This window comes from Mizuhopecten yessoensis, unplaced genomic scaffold, assembly GCF_002113885.1.
Source record: "Mizuhopecten yessoensis strain PY_sf001 unplaced genomic scaffold, ASM211388v2 scaffold245, whole genome shotgun sequence".
Classification (NCBI taxonomy): domain Eukaryota; kingdom Metazoa; phylum Mollusca; class Bivalvia; order Pectinida; family Pectinidae; genus Mizuhopecten; species Mizuhopecten yessoensis.
In genome coordinates, this window is record NW_018403450.1 from 87954 (window position 1) to 104066 (window position 16113).

At 38.1% G+C, this 16113-nt stretch overlaps 1 protein-coding gene across 3 annotated transcripts; it reads right to left on the reverse strand.

Annotated features, from left to right (window-relative positions):
• Positions 1 to 1073: 1073 nt before the first annotated feature.
• LOC110444751 (GTP-binding nuclear protein Ran-like) lies at positions 1074 to 12088 on the reverse strand. 3 transcript variants are annotated; one of them, XM_021489277.1, is made up of 7 exons: positions 11829 to 11993; positions 11407 to 11460; positions 10627 to 10711; positions 8042 to 8167; positions 5718 to 5839; positions 4444 to 4620; positions 1074 to 1906 (listed from the first exon to the last, which is right to left on the reverse strand). In XM_021489277.1, exons 2-7 carry the CDS (start codon positions 11434 to 11436, stop codon positions 1868 to 1870), a joined length of 579 nt encoding a protein of 192 aa, XP_021344952.1. In that variant the 5' UTR covers positions 11437 to 11460; positions 11829 to 11993; the 3' UTR covers positions 1074 to 1867. The 3 variants fall into 3 exon arrangements, with proteins under 3 accessions (XP_021344952.1, XP_021344886.1, XP_021344822.1); XM_021489211.1 differs by lacking the exon at positions 11829 to 11993 and adding an exon at positions 12006 to 12088 and having other exon boundaries at positions 1077 to 1906; positions 5652 to 5839; XM_021489147.1 differs by having other exon boundaries at positions 1077 to 1906; positions 5652 to 5839; positions 11829 to 11991.
• Between the last annotated feature and the right edge of the window lie 4025 nt (positions 12089 to 16113).

Consider the following 16113-nt stretch of genomic DNA (forward strand, 5'->3'; position numbering starts at 1 on the left):
TCCATTTAAAAATGAATGTTATATTTTAACTACAGTCTCCTCGAGGGACCATCACTGTTCAACAATCATCTCACTTGAGGATCCCCGTCCCATTGCAGTATGCTTTTGAAGTCTTTTGTCAGTCATGCGTAAACAATTACATTTTCGATTTCTCCTCTGAAACCATCTTGAGTGTGATTTTGGTGAAACTTGATACAATTGTAGTAATGATCAGCCTAGAGTGATGATCAGAATGTAGACTTAAGATAGGGTTGACACCCCAGGGGGCTGAGGGATAGGGCTATAAAGGGTCATTTGGTGCAAAATCTTCAAAAAAACTTCTCCGAAACTGACCTGTGAATTTTGACCAACATGTAATGAAATGATCCCTAGTTCAGGAGGATCAGAATTCATACTCAAGAAGGCGTTGACACTCCAGGTGCTCGAGGGGTGGGGCCATATGGGGTCACTGAGTTCAGAACAATAAACAATCTTATTTTCGACTTCTCCTCTGAAACTATTTGTCAGATTTTTATAAAACTTGTTGATAATCATCAGCCTATTCCGTCTTTGCGTATTGCAGAGTTATCTTCTCTTAGGAGAAAGTATTGATTGTTACGTCACTTGTTTGTGAGAGTAACGTCATCATTTTTTGAGAAAATGACATAATTTTCTCACACAAACCAATGACGTAACAATCAATACCTGCTCCCAAGAGAAGATAACTCTGCAATACGCAAAGACGGAAAAGGGGGAATGAATATGTCTACTGAAGATAGGGCTGATATCAACCCCAGGGGGATGAGGTGCAGGACTATGAAGGGTCATTGAGTGCAAAAACTGCAAAACACATCTCTCCTGAAGCTTACATTGACTATAGCAGATCACTACAAGTTCTGACAGAAATGTATCCCAAAAGTGATGTCTGTTCACAAAGTGATTAAAGTACGTAGCTTAATATCACATCCCAGTACTGTCTGTCCTTTAATGAGCTGGTGTAGTTCATGTATAAGGGTGGTTAAAGGAAAGGGTATTTTAATGAGATTGTGTCTGTTCACAGTATTTGTGCAAGCATCTGGTTAACAAATAAAATTGCTGACATGCATCATTTTTCATAAATAAATCATTCTGGTGATTTTTGTACAATGTACATTTATTACATTAAAGAACAATGTCATTTGAAATTATACCTGTATTATCACACTAAAGTATAATTTATACACAAAACTAGATGTACACAGATTCATGGAAATTGAATACTCGTCAAAGTTTTAAAAAAACATTGAGGTTCAGTTTTCTGCAAATGTCTGATTTTCCCAGTAATATCTTGGATCTAACAGCTCCTCTCATCACAGAATATCACATATCTTTTTAGTCAATTCTGCTTGTAGTTTACAGTCTATATCATAATAGCGGAACAAAAAGGAAATTATGCTAAGATGTACAATCAATATTATTCTTCAAAATGTGCCATGAAGGCAGCATGTAATCTCAGACCTGTAACCAGTCATTAACTTTTCTTTTGTAAAATGAAAGACTAGTATATGAGTCCAATGGTTTATATTTAAAAGTCTGCAGTTATTCCTCTTTATGTTATGAAAATTCTTCAATACATGTAGATGTATCAAAGGCCCCAAAAGAAAGACGAATATGATAAAAAGTAATATTGATAAAAACAATTGTCATGCTGGGTCTCAATATTTTGATCTCCTGGCCTTGATCTCCAAGGGTGAATTTACGCTATGTCTGTCTCGCTTCTTTGGAAGAGGAAGTCATGTCATTGCCAAAGAGGTGTTTATGAACAACTCGCACAAGAATTGGTTCAGCTATTTAAAAGATATGGTTCAGAACAAAAATGATGCCTGTATCGTCATCAACCAGACAGGGATCAAAAGTGGTCATCATCTGGCAGGGAGATGTGTTGGGCCTGAAAGAAAAAATTACAATAAAAATTAACTGTTGAGGTATTCAAGTTGATATTTAATGTTAATTTTTGAAACTTTAGATCTCTTCCTGCATGTTCCTAAACCAAATTATATTACGTCTGGAAACTCAACAATAGCCTGGCATCTTAATGTATACCGACAGCATTGGTAGTTTTCATTTCAAATGATTATATTGTTGCAAAGAAAAGAATCTGTTCCATGTTGATAGTACATTTGTAAATGTACAGGTGCTATTCCTAACATACAAGTATACTTGTGTTTTGGACACCTATATACATAACTTTTCCTGTCTGAAAAGTGTGTAACAAATAACAAATAGACAAGGTCATCCAACAAAAAGTTGATTAATATTAACAAAATGAATGCTTCAAAAGAAGGATTTAGATAACTCTTATGGCTGGACTAGTGAATTCCATTTAGGATCCCATCAACTGGGGAACAGAACTCCACTGAACACACCACTAGGGGATAGACTGGGGTACACAGAACTCCTATGAACACACCACTAATGGATAGACTGGGGTACACAGAACTCCACTGAACACACCACTAGGGGATATCAACTGGGGAACAGAACTCCACTGAACACACCACTAGGGGATAGACTGGGGGACACAGAACTCCACTGAACACACCACTAGGGGATAGACTGGGCTACACGGAACTCCACTGAACACACCACTAGGGGATAGACTGAGGTACACAGAACTCCACTGAACACACTACTAGGGGATAGACTGGGGTACACAGAACTCCACTGAACACACCACTGGGGGATAGGCTGGGGTACACAGAACTCCACTGAACACACCACTAGGGGATAGACTGAGGTACACAGAACTCCAGTGAACACACTACTAGGGGATAGACTGGGGTACACAGACCTCCACTGAACACACCACTAGGGGATAGACTGGGCTACACGGAACTCCACTGAACACACCACTAGGGGATAGACTGGGGTACACGGAACTCCACTGAACACACCACTAGGGGATAGACGGGGGTACACAGAACTCCACTGAACACACCACTAGGGGATAGACTGGGGTACACAGAACTTCACTAAACATTCACTAGGGGATAGACTGAGGTACACAGAACTCCACTGAACACACAACTAGTGGATAGACTGGGGTACACAGAACTTCACTAAACATCCACTAGGGGATAGACTGGGGGACACAGAACTCCACTGAACACACCACTAGGGGATATACTGGGGTACACAGAACTCCACTGAACACACCACTAGGGGATAGACTGGGGCACAGAACTTCACTAAACATTCACTAGGGGATAGACTGGGGTACACAGAACTCCACTAAACACACCACTAGTGGATAGACTGGGGTACACAAAACTTCACTAAACACCCACTAGGGGATAGACTGGGGTACACAGAACTACACTAAACACACCACTAGGGGATAGACTGGGGTACACAGAACTCCCCTGAACACACCACTAGGGGATAGACTGGGGTATACAGAACTCCACTGAACACACCACTAGGGGATTGACTGGGGTACACAGAACTCCACTGAACACACCACTAGGAGATAGACTGGGGTACACAGAACTCCACTGAACACCCCACTAGGGGATAGACTGGGGTACACAGAACCACCCTAAACCCGCCACTAGGGGATAGACTGGGGTACACAGAACTGCACTAAACACACCACTAGTGGATAGACTGGGGGACACAAAACTTCACTAAACACCCACTAGGGGATAGACTGGGGGACACAGAACTACACTAAACACACCACTAGGGAATAGACTGGGGTACACAGAACTCCACTGAACGCACCACTAGGGGATAGACTGGGGGACACAGAACTCCACTGAACACACCCCTAGGGGATAGACTGGGGTACACAGAACTCCACTTAACACACCACTAGGGGATAGACTGGGGTACACAAAACTTCACTAAACACCCACTAGGGGATAGACTGGGGAACACAGAACTACACTAAACACACCACTAGGGGATAGACTGGGGGACACAAAACTTCACTAAACACCCACTAGGGGATAGACTGGGGGACACAGAACTACACTAAACACACCACTAGGGAATAGACTGGGGTACACAGAACTCCACTGAACACACCGCTAGGGGATAGACTGGGGTACACAGAACTCCACTGAACCCACCACTAGGGGATAGACTGGGGGACACAGAACTACACTAAACACACCACTAGGGAATAGACTGGGGTACACAGAACTCCACTGAACGCACCACTAGGGGATAGACTGGGGGACACAGAACTACACTAAACACACCACTAGGGGATAGACTGGGGTACACAGAACTCCACTGAACACACCACTAGGGATGTTGGATCTCATTTTCCGTTGTAAATGAATGCTTGTAATGTTATAACACAAGTGGAAATGATCTATATTGCAGTGACTAATATAAGCAAAATTCTTGAATATTTATGAACTTTTCATGGAGAACAAATCTAATAATATAGATTATGTTGATTTTGCCTTAACAAACCTGTTCCAACTCCTTCTCTAGCCGGGCCATTTGATCTTTGTCGATGAAGACAGTTGGGGGTAGGAGGCCAGAACAAGAGGCCATAAAATTCAGCTGGGGGTCTCCAACCAGTTGTCGTGACAACCATAAAAAAGGTTTCTCGTAGTTGTAGTTACTCTTGGCGCTGAGGTCATAGTACTGAAAAGACCAATCAAAGGAAGGCTTAAATATATGAGAACAATCTGCAGTATTTCAGGGTCGGGAGAAGAGTATGAGGACCTCCATCCACTGCCGAAATCTGCATTCAAAACTGATATTTCTGGTTTGACTATAACAGCCTATGATGATAAATCATTTCTGAAAAGAAAACCATACCTTGCAGAACTTTTGTTACAAAAACAATAGAGATGTAATAAACAATAAATATTAGCCATGGTGTTCTGAGTGTAAAACTTTAGCTTGACTAGAACAGGACTCCAACCCTGGGCTTCTAAATGTTATATATTGTCACTCTAACAAATCAAGCTACCTGGTCAGCGGAAATCTTCTGGCCTAACTGCGCTGAAGTCATTTCAAAAACAGAAGGAAGGGGGAGGTAGCTGTACATATGAAAAACACAGACATTCTCTAGCGTTTTGCCAACAGTGGGAAAGGGATCATCAAAAAAAACTTTGACCTAATATAGATTTAATTACATTTTTTTGTGATTATTCAGCTTTTCTTTATTTATGTATGTTCAAAGTGTCACAAAACCTTTTATCTATTTGCCTTTTCCCATAATATGTCAAGGAACAAATGTTGATAAATTTTATTGATATGTTAATATTGAACATAAATAACCTTGTGTCAAAAAAGCATAGCAAACAGGGACGTTTCTAGGATATTGAAAAGGGGGGCGTACGCCCATTACGCCCTCACCTGGACCCGCCCCTGGCAAATTTAACAGAAGACAACACTTGGTGTGTGAATTTCTGATATGACAAGTGTATTACATGTTAACCATATCACAAATAAGTTTAACATTTTACCCGGGTAATTTGCATGGAAAATGTGCTTCACGACAGATAAACACATGTGTAAGTTCTCTATGCTGCCATTTCAGCCAAAACCCCCCAGAAAACTAACTTTTACGAAAAATCTAATTGCATGACTTTGATGACATTCTCTACAATTATATCATATTATCTACTTTTCAATTAATAATCAAAATTACAAGACCACATTCTGACCTGTAGGTTATGTTTTCTGTGAAATTTGATGAGTTTTGCCGGAACTTTGCGATCCTTGACATCTACCTTGTTACCACAAAGCACCATGGGAATGTTGACACAGACCCGGGCAAGGTCGCGGTACCAGTCAGGGACGTTTCTATAGGTGATGCGTGATGTCACATCGAACATAATGATGGCACATTGTCCTGAAATTTGAAAAGTATAAACATCAACTGTTACTACTTGTGATATACTTAATCTTCTTGAAATTCATTTATTCAGAATATTTTGTTCATATACCAGTAAAGGTCCTTGTATTTTTTAGTGTTTAAAAGCAACAAAATCTTTTTTAAAAAGTTGGTTTGCTCAAATTACGAAGAAAGGTATTTAAACATATGCTGTCCAGGAAAGAGTTTCCCAATTTGGGTAAGACAGTTTCACCTTTCCTGGATCTATATGTACAGTTAATTTTGTTGATTTTTTTATCTAATAATGGATGTTGTAATGCTGTTGTTATTGAACATGGTAATTAACCACTTTTAAATAAACATTGTAATGCCACTATAATTGGACATTGTAATGAGACATAGTAATGCCACTCTTACATGACTCATGACAATGCAATTGTAACGGGAGAGTATGATTCAAATGTAATGGCACATTGTTATGGTGTTGTTATGGGATACAGAAATGATACATAAAAGTATAATTATGACATTATATATTGTATAACCCCAACAAGAGGCCCAAGGGCCTTAGCGGTCACCTGAGTTACATATCATAGGTACTGGTAGCTTTATTTTATTGTTTAAATGTGATATGGAAATTAGCATGTAAACTAAGTGAAATACAATACTTGTCATGTCATCAAAGGATAAGAATTTTGAAATATTTGTAAATGTTCCCTTTGGGGCCCCGCTCTAACCCCTGGGGATGGGGCAGGAATTCCAAGTTTACAATGTGATACCGTCATCCACCAAAGATGATTCTGACCAAGTAAAAATAATTTCCAACAGAAAATTGTCAAAATATACCCAAAAGTGTTGTTTCCCTATATATAAATTATAGTAAACTTTACCCCCTCCCCAAGGGAGAACTGATAGCTTGGGGGTCCTGAAATTTACAATTAAATTAAAGCCCCTAATGATCTTTCCATCCATGCAGAGAAAATGACTGTAGTATATAGGACTCTGAGTCTGGAGAAGAAGATTTTTGAAAAATTGGTTAAATTTCCCTTTGGGGCCCCACCCTAGCCCCTAGGGTTGGAGTAGGAATCCCAATTTTACAATTTAAAACCATCTTCCTTCAAGGATAATTCTCACTAAGTAAGAATAATTTCCAACAGAAAATTGTCAAAATATACCCAAAAGTGTTGTTTCCCTATATAAACTATAGTAAACTTTACCCCCTCCCCAAGGGAGAACGGATAGCTCGGGGGTCCTGAAATTTACAATTTAAATAAAGCCCCTGATGATCTTTCCATCCATGCAGAGAAAATGACTGTAATACCTCTGAGTCTGGAGAAGAAGATTTTTGAAATATTGGTTAATTTTCCCTTTTGGGCCCCGCCCTGGCCCCTAGGGTTGGGGTAGGAATCCCAATTTTACAATTTAAAACCATCTTCCTTCAAGGATAATTCTCACCAAGTAAAAATAATTTCCAACAGAAAATTGTCAAAATATACCCAAAAGTGTTGTTTCCCTATATAAACTATAGTAAACTTTACCCCCTCCCAAAGGGAGAACGGATAGCTCGGGGGTCCTGAAATTTACAATTTAAATAAAGCCCCTAATGATCTTTCCATCCATGCAGAGAAAATGACTGTAATACCTCTGAGTCTGGAGAAGAAGATTTTTGAAATATTGGTTAATTTTCCCTTTGGGCCCCGCCCTGGCCCCTAGGGTTGGGGTAGGAATCCCAATTTTACAATTGGGTAGCCTCATCTACCAAGGATGATTCTGACAAAGTTTGAAAAAATTCCATCCACTGGTTCTTGAGAAGAAGTTGATAATGTAAAAAGTTTACGCACGACGGATGACGACGGACGGAAAGTTATTGGAATAGGTCACTTGAGCAAAGCTCAGGTGACCAAAAATAATAATAGTTATTCCTTATCATTGAATTCACAATGAAAAAAACACTTTTTAGTTCATAACAGATGAATATTTATTAGTTTCTGATAAAAACAAAACAATTTCGCACAAAATGCAACATTGTGCAGTTATACATCAGCATCTAACCATTTCAACCAATCAGAAGTTAGAAATACAAATACTGTGCCAAACATTGTGGTATATGAAGTCATCACTTTTTGTGTTGTCTATTTTTTTGCTATGTCATGTGATATAACCAAAACGTTTAGCATTTGGGGAAATAGTTGAAATTAAATCATCACTGGTGATTCTAACCTTGGATGTAGTAGCCATCCCGTAGACGTCCAAATCTCTCCTGTCCTGCGGTGTCCCATACATTGAACTGGATTTCTCCACGAGTAGTGTTGAACTTCATTGGATGTACCTCCGCACCAACGGTAGCTACAACACAGATAGATCCAGAGGTCAAAGGTGAAGCTGAGAAATGAACAGCCTCACGTATTAGTAGGAGCAATTAGTAATTTCATAGTGTGTAATTGTCAATTGAGGATATCTGGGATTAAACCAAATGTATTGGGAAACAACATAGCCAAGTCTGGTCTGGTTTGAGTCAGGAAATTCTACACATTTTAGTAAACAAATACATACCTATAGTACTGATTGACTTTGATGATTGTGCTATTTACTGTGATATGGAGACTTTGATGTATACTACCTTACTGTGACATGGAGACTTAAGGCTGTATGCTACCTTACTGTGATATGGAGACTTAAGGCTGTATGCTACCTGACTGTGACATGGAGACTTTGATGTATACTACCTTACTGTGACATGGAGACTTAAGGCTGTATGCTACCTTACTGTGACATGGAGACTTAAGGCTGTATGCTATCTTACTGTGACACGGAGACTTAAGGCTGTATGCCACCTTACTGTGACATGGAGACTTAAGACTGTATGCTTCCTTACTGTGACATGGAGACTTAGGCTGTATGCCACCTTACTGTGACACGGAGACTTAAGGCTGTATACCACCTTACTGTGACATGGAGACTTAGGCTGTATGCCACCTTACTGTGACATGGAGACTTTGATGTATACTTCCTTACTGTGACATGGAGACTTACAACTGTATGCTACCTTCCTGTGACATGGAGACTTAAGGCTGAATGCTACCTTACTGTGACATGGAGTCTTAAGGCTGTATGCTACCTTACTATGACATGGAGACTTAAGGCTGTATGCTACCTTTCTGTGACATGGAGACTTAAGGCTGTATGCCACCTTACTTTGACACGGAGACTTAAGGCTGTATGCTACCTTACTGTGACATGGAGACTTAGGCTGTATGCCACCTTACTGTGACATGGAGACTTAGGCTGTATGCCACCTTACTGTGACATGGAGACTTAAGGCTGTATGCTACCTTACTGTGACATGGAGACTTTGATGTAAAATACCTTACTGTGACATGGAGACTTTGATGTAAACTACCTTACTGTGACATGGAAACTTTAGGCTGTATGCTACCTTGCTGTGACATGGAGTCTTAAGGCTGTATGCTACCTTACTGTGACATGGTGACTTAAGGATGTATGCTACCTTACTGTGACATGAAGACTTAAGGATGTATGTGCTGTTGCACTCGTTTGAAAGAAATAAAACAAGAACTCTAGATAACGTTGAAGCTTATTATTAAGTTCAAGTAGTGTACAGTGCCTCCGGAGAGGGCTTGTTCCAATACACGACCTCCAGAGAGGTCTCCTTTCCCACAAAACCTCCGGAGAGGATAAAGTTCTTTTAGCACAAAACCTCCGGAGAGGGTGAAAAACTGTAACAAAACAAAATATGTCTCAATTCTACAGAAATAATAGATTACACTCATAATTCTGAAAATGTAAACTACCTCATTTACCGGGGTGCTCCTTAATTAGGAGAAAATCACACATGTAGTGTTTATGAAATGTCAATGGCAATAGAATGCAATAAAATGACTATACTAAATGTAATAGTGTTAATAATAATGTTAATAGCCGACTAGGCGAAAATAATTAAGTTGGCAGAAATGGTAAGAAATATGTTAAGTTCAAAGCACGCGGTTCAGCGGGGAAAATGGTGATTCCCGATTCGACACAATAAAAAGTTATTTAAAGTTCATTATCCGTCTCAAGACGTTATCTGGGAATTGTCTTCATCAATACGAGTCATTGGGACACACTTACACGATGGGGGGGCAGTGGTAACTTGCAGTAAAATGATAAAATTCTGTTCGTCCGTGAGACAACGTACACAGAACGCGGCGGTAGCAGCACAATGTATGCTACCTTACTGTGACATGGAGACTTAAGGATGTATGCTACCTTACTGTGACATGGAGACTAAAGGATGTATGTTACCTTACTGTGACATGGAGACTTAAGGCTGTATGCTACCTTACTGTGACATAGAGACTTCAGGCTGTATGCTACCTTACTGTCACAATCAACACTTTTCAGCACCTGTTGATATACATGTATACATGCCTTCCAATCCACAACCTATACATTTACAGGTAGACATTAAGGTGGCCTGTACACAAGAGAACTACAAACCCTAGCTTTTGTGACATAATTTCCATTTTGTAACCCGAGAAATGCCAAACTTTCCAATATATTTAAAAGCCAGGGCACTAATTATGAAGAAGTAGTGTAATAATGAACTGCACATGAAATCTGTTTTTGTACAAGAAATCAACCGAAGAAGAATAATCATTATACAGTATTCTAGAAAAATAAAAACAAAGTTTCTTGTTATTTTTTTGATATTTCATTTTCATTAACCTAGAGAGACTTTACTACCAGAACCAAATTGTCTATATATACAAGGACACCATTACATAATGTCATACAATTTCACTTACCATTATATTTCTTTTCGAACTCTCCTGTCATATGACGTTTCACAAAAGTGGTCTTTCCAACACCACCATCACCTACGATGATCAACTGGAAATTTGAGTCACGGAAACATTAATTATAGTTTAAGTGAGGAATCCGGATAGTGATTGATAGATAGTGACACCTCATTGCTTTTGAAGATAATCAAAAAGGTAGTCAGAGATAAAAGACTATCAATTTTACCATCACACTACCACATGATTCACTCCTATCCAAATCAAAGCATTACTCAGAGGTCACAAACAGTAGGACCAGAAAATGTAAATGTGTACGTCTATTTACAGAGGCTCTCATGAAACATCAGATCATCAAGTAGTGCAGAGTGGATGTCTCTAGCAGAGCTCTTTGATTGCAAATCAGCTATATAGTACTGGTATATCATTTAATATTAAATAACATGTTTTCAAAGCAATGTTTCAATATTTTGATTTCTGAATAACAAATGGTCTGTTTTATTGTTTTTTTTTTTTTTTCTTCAACTTCTTTGGAGCACTGTAAAGACAAGACAGATATTTTGTGGTCCCCCCCCCCCCCCCCCCCCCCCCCCTACCTTTATATTAATATAAAATGTTAATAAAAAAAGAAGACAATATTAAGTCGATAAAAATAAGATGATTAGACTCTTTCAGAATTTTGTTTCCATGACATAATAATTGGAATTTGGTTTTATGGAAATTCAAATACATGAATAGAGTAAATCTGTGCTATTGCAAAAACTTAATGAGACACTGCAGTATTTTTACCTTAAAGGTGGGCACTGTTGGTGTTTCCATGTCTAATCTCTTTGAAACAAACTTCTGATAATAGAAACAAATTTGAATTACATTAACATAAAAAATGCTGTTCAAAATATCTAATATAAATGTACAATTCATATTTACACATGTATATAAATTCAAATTACTGATATAAAAAAAATCAGCATAAATATGTACAATACATATAATTATTCTGTTTGACAATTTCAGTAAGGTTTTAATTAACGTTTGAAGAGATTTTTTGTTAAGACTTTTTTCTCAAACGCAAGAGTTGTCTACCTTTAACCACGTAATTTGAACAGTTTCTCCTAAACGAAACTAGACCTCAACATATTGGTATATACAGACATTTACATAGTAAAACATAAACAGAACAATGATATCTAACAAACAGAAAATGAACTTACTTGACAAAATACAGCAGCCTGCTCCTTAAGAATTTCGTCTGTCTATGAAGATCATGGTGGTGAAATAACACAGTTTGTACCAGCTATGGCTGGTTGAAACCAGATTGAAATTTTCCATCATGATAACTTAGTTTGTATCATGGAAAATTACTGGACGTGTGGTCTACAAAATCTTACCTTAAAAATGGATATATTTCCATAAACTTGATCTTAATCACAGGTACAAGCCTCGCCTGTCATAACACTTGATTGGTTATATATATAGTATAGGTGTATTATATATAACTAACAGACGAGGTCTTTGGTTGAATATTGGTAACATGTTAAGGTGCGTTTTGTCATTTTATTTGGTTAGCTAATTTAATACACATCAATCTATAGCCCACACTACGCAAAGACATGCATACATTTTGAAATATAATATATTTCTACTTGATTGTCAGGAAATGCCAGTTCAAAAATGTAGTTTTAATGCATGAGGATACCTAATTAACATAACTGTCGGATAGAAGTGCTGCTGTGGAAGTTATCACCTGAGGAACCGTAGGAGGACTCACCTGAAACTTGTTGATCACCTTCATTTAGATGTTCACAAGTCCTTCATACTTAAATCTTTTATTCAAAAAGTTGCCATGAGATTGAATAATCTGTAATGGAATACCACGTTACAACAAGTATACTTTTAACAGATATATCAATAAACCATACATTAATGATGTCTTCACCCTTCTGCATCTATGCAAGTATATTTATCTTGTATAAAACGGGTAACTGAGATCAAACGTCAGTTCACCGTTAGTTTTCCTCAAAGTTTAGCATCTCAGTACAAGACGCACAATGGGCCTGCATCACTCAACGGGTATTCATCTTTCATCTGTAATTTATAAAAACATGGCTGAAAGTCAAATATACTTCAATAAACTAAATAAAGCTACAGACAGAATATCATTACCTATGAATTTTGGCAATTCAGAAGAACCTGTAACCGTTTATATGTGTTCACGTGTTTCACCCCTGTAACCTTGATAGTGGACCAAGGGCAATTATTTGCATTCATTTAATAACCTTTTATCCAAGCATGCTTCTTGGCAAATATCATCACACTTAGCCTCAGCATCTTCATTATTCAGATAATTTTGTTAATAGGTGTTATCCCATTTCGATAACTAGGAACCAAGAGATACCTCAAGTACTGTTTGAGAAATAGCGCTGACAAACTTGAACTCTCAAATTCAAGATGGCTGGATGCGGCCGTCTTGGTTTTTCGATCAGTATCAAAAACGATATGCATAACTTAAGAGCACGGGGGAACCTCATGTGAAATTTGAGAAAGATCCCTACAGTGCTTTTCAGAAATAGCACTAACAAACTTGAACTCTCAAATTCAAGATGGCTGGATGTCGGCCATCTTGGTTTTCTATCAGTCCCAAAAACTGATACCCATAACTAGAGATTATGATGAACCTTCAGGTGAAATATGAGAAGGATCCCTCCGGAACTTTCTGAGAAACAGCGCTATTAAAAAAAAAATTAAGGATGGAAGGACCACGGACGCAGGGGGATTTAAATGGCCCACCATCTGATGATGATGGTGGGCTAAACAATTTATATCCCTTTCTACAAGCATCCTACTGACAAAATATCAAGTTTTGATTACTGGTTTCTTTTCCCAAACCTTTTAGTGTTTCATACAAGCAAGTTAATAACTAACAAATATCACAAGTGTTTTTTCATTCTTCAGAAGAATTTGTTAAGGAATTTTAACAAACTAGATCCCTATGAACTTATAAAACCAGTCGTTTCTTCTGTGTAAACTTTAATCTATAACACCCAATATGGCAAAATACTTGCCAAATATCATGACTTCGAAGTCCTTCTGTTCACCACTGTTGACCATAATGGACTCATCCAGAACACTGCGAGGTAGAGTTTACTAAAGTTATGTAGAGGTGAAAGGGCTTTTGAGAGTTTTAACAAATTTGAACCCTGTGACCTTGAATAAAGCTTTTTTTTAAGAGCACTATATGCAGGCAAATTTCTAACAAACTATCATTTTTCTAACCTCCATGTCCTTCATATAATACCAGTGTTAAAGATGTAAATACTGGTAGTACAAAATATGTTGAAGAGCACGCTATTTTTGTCTTTTTATGGACAGATTGTTTTCCTACTAAAATTTTTGCAACATTTTATGGGCGTTACATCATAAATATCAAAACAATCTAACTGCTAATAATAATGATAATAGTTTGAGGTTCTTATATACCGCTTTATCACAACCTAGTTCCTAGGTCGTCTCAAAGCAATTCACAAATTATTATCCGCGGTTATATGGCCTTTGCAACCAGCCAATATCTTTCTCAACTCCCTGGGGAGCACACAGCCGAAGCTGCCATTTCGATGCTAACAGCTAGCATTCAACAAGAAGCCCAATGGGCCTGAATCGCTCACCTGGTATTAATCTCACACTACAGGCAGAATATCAGTGTTTGATTCATAAGAACATATTAAAAGATTTAAACATTTGACGCCCGTGACCTTGAATGTCGAACAAGGACATTTGGTTGAACAGAGTTTATAGTCTTCCAACCCAGCATGCTTCTAGCAAAATATCATCACCCTGTACCGTTTGGTTATACAGAACAAATCATTTAAAGATTTAAAAATATATATTGACCCCTGTGACCTTGAATATGGGCGAAGGTCATTCACTTGAACAAACTTGGTTGCCCTTCATCCCAGCATGTTACTGGCTAAATATCATCACCCTAGGCCTCTTGGTTATTCAGAAGAAGTTGTTTAAAGGTTTTAAACATATTTGATCCCTGTGACCTTGAATATAAATCAAGGTCATTCATTTGAACAAACTTGCATTGGTAGCCCTTCATTTCAGCATGTTACTGGCCAAATATCATCACCCTAGGCCTTTTGGTTACTGAGAAGAAGTTGTTTAAAGTAAACAAGAGGCCCAATGGGCCTGCATCGCTCACCTGTTATTAATCTAACACTTGTAATCTTAAGATTTCATAAGAACCTATTAAAAGATTTAAACATATGACGCCTCTGACCTTGTTGTCGAACAAGGACATTAGGTTGAAAGTGGATCAAGGTCATTCATTTGAACTAAAATGGTAGTCCTTCATCCCAGCATGCTACAGGCCCAATATCAGTACCCTGGGCCTTTTGGTTATTGAGAAGAAGTTGTATGAAGATTTTACAGGATTTTTTTCGGGCAGGTGAGCTAAAAATGGACGCCGGACGGATGCCAGACCATGCCATAAGCTCACTTGGCCCTTCGGGCCAGGTGAGCTAACAATTGTAGAACAAGTGGTGTAAAGTATCTTGCTCAAAGATACAACACAGTGCTGTGACCCGAACCCTTTGGTCATGAGCTCGGCGTCCTACCGTACCTGCTAAGTTTTGTAGGAGATTTTTTCAGATTTCCAAAATGTTACCCTTTTCAATCACAAATCTGCTCCCACATACATCATCTTGGAATACTCCCTACAAATTTTGGTTGAAATATCTGTCCATTTACAGGAGTTACTGGTGATATGATCAACAATGTTTGTTACTCTACACACAAGTACATGTATAGTCTAGGTTAATGCTGTATATCGTTTCAGAGAGGTCAAGGTTAATGTTACTATTTATAGAAAATCTCATCATTCTGAATCTTCATACCTGAAAGTATTTTGATCGATCTTCAGGTATTCCCTGAATTGGTTGAAAAACAAAATTGCCAAGCCATTACTGAAGATTTTTTCATATGCCTAAAATTTTACGCTTTTCCATCAAAAATCTGCTCCAACATCACCTTGGAATACTTCCTACTGAAATATCTATAGGATGATTATCGAGGTGAAAACTGCAAATCTGTCCATTTACAGGAGACTGGTTCATTCTAGTCTCCTTACTCTACACAAGTATAGACCAAGGTGTTGCTGCATGTTGTTTCAGAGTTGTCAAGGTTAATGTTACTATTTATAGAAAAAATCTCACCATTCTAAAATCTGATCAAACTTCATGTTATTCAGTGAATTGGTTTAAAATCAAAATTGATCAATGATTCTGTAATCATACTTCGCAAACCAAGCCATTATTGACTGCATACTCAGTTTTAAATGTAATTGGGACTGTATACCTAAAATAAGTCACAATACTATTGGAACCAGATTTTATACATATATATAATATATTACTTTCATTTCCCCTACATTCTGCCCCTAGGAAAGCCACACCATCATTCACACAAAGTTGAAAGTAGAGTCCCTTAGGCCAAAGG

What these genes read in the sequence shown, in the direction of transcription:
- LOC110444751 (XM_021489211.1), bottom strand. Translation starts at nt 11,436, where the DNA reads ATGGAAACACCAACAGTGCCCACCTTTAAG. An exon ending in GTTCGAAAAGAAATATAATG is followed by an intron (nt 8,168 to 10,626) that starts GTAAGTGAAATT and finishes TCTGTGTTGTAG; the next exon opens with CTACCGTTGGTGCGGAGGTA. An exon ending in GGATGGCTACTACATCCAAG is followed by an intron (nt 5,840 to 8,041) that starts GTTAGAATCACC and finishes TTCAAATTTCAG; the next exon opens with GACAATGTGCCATCATTATG.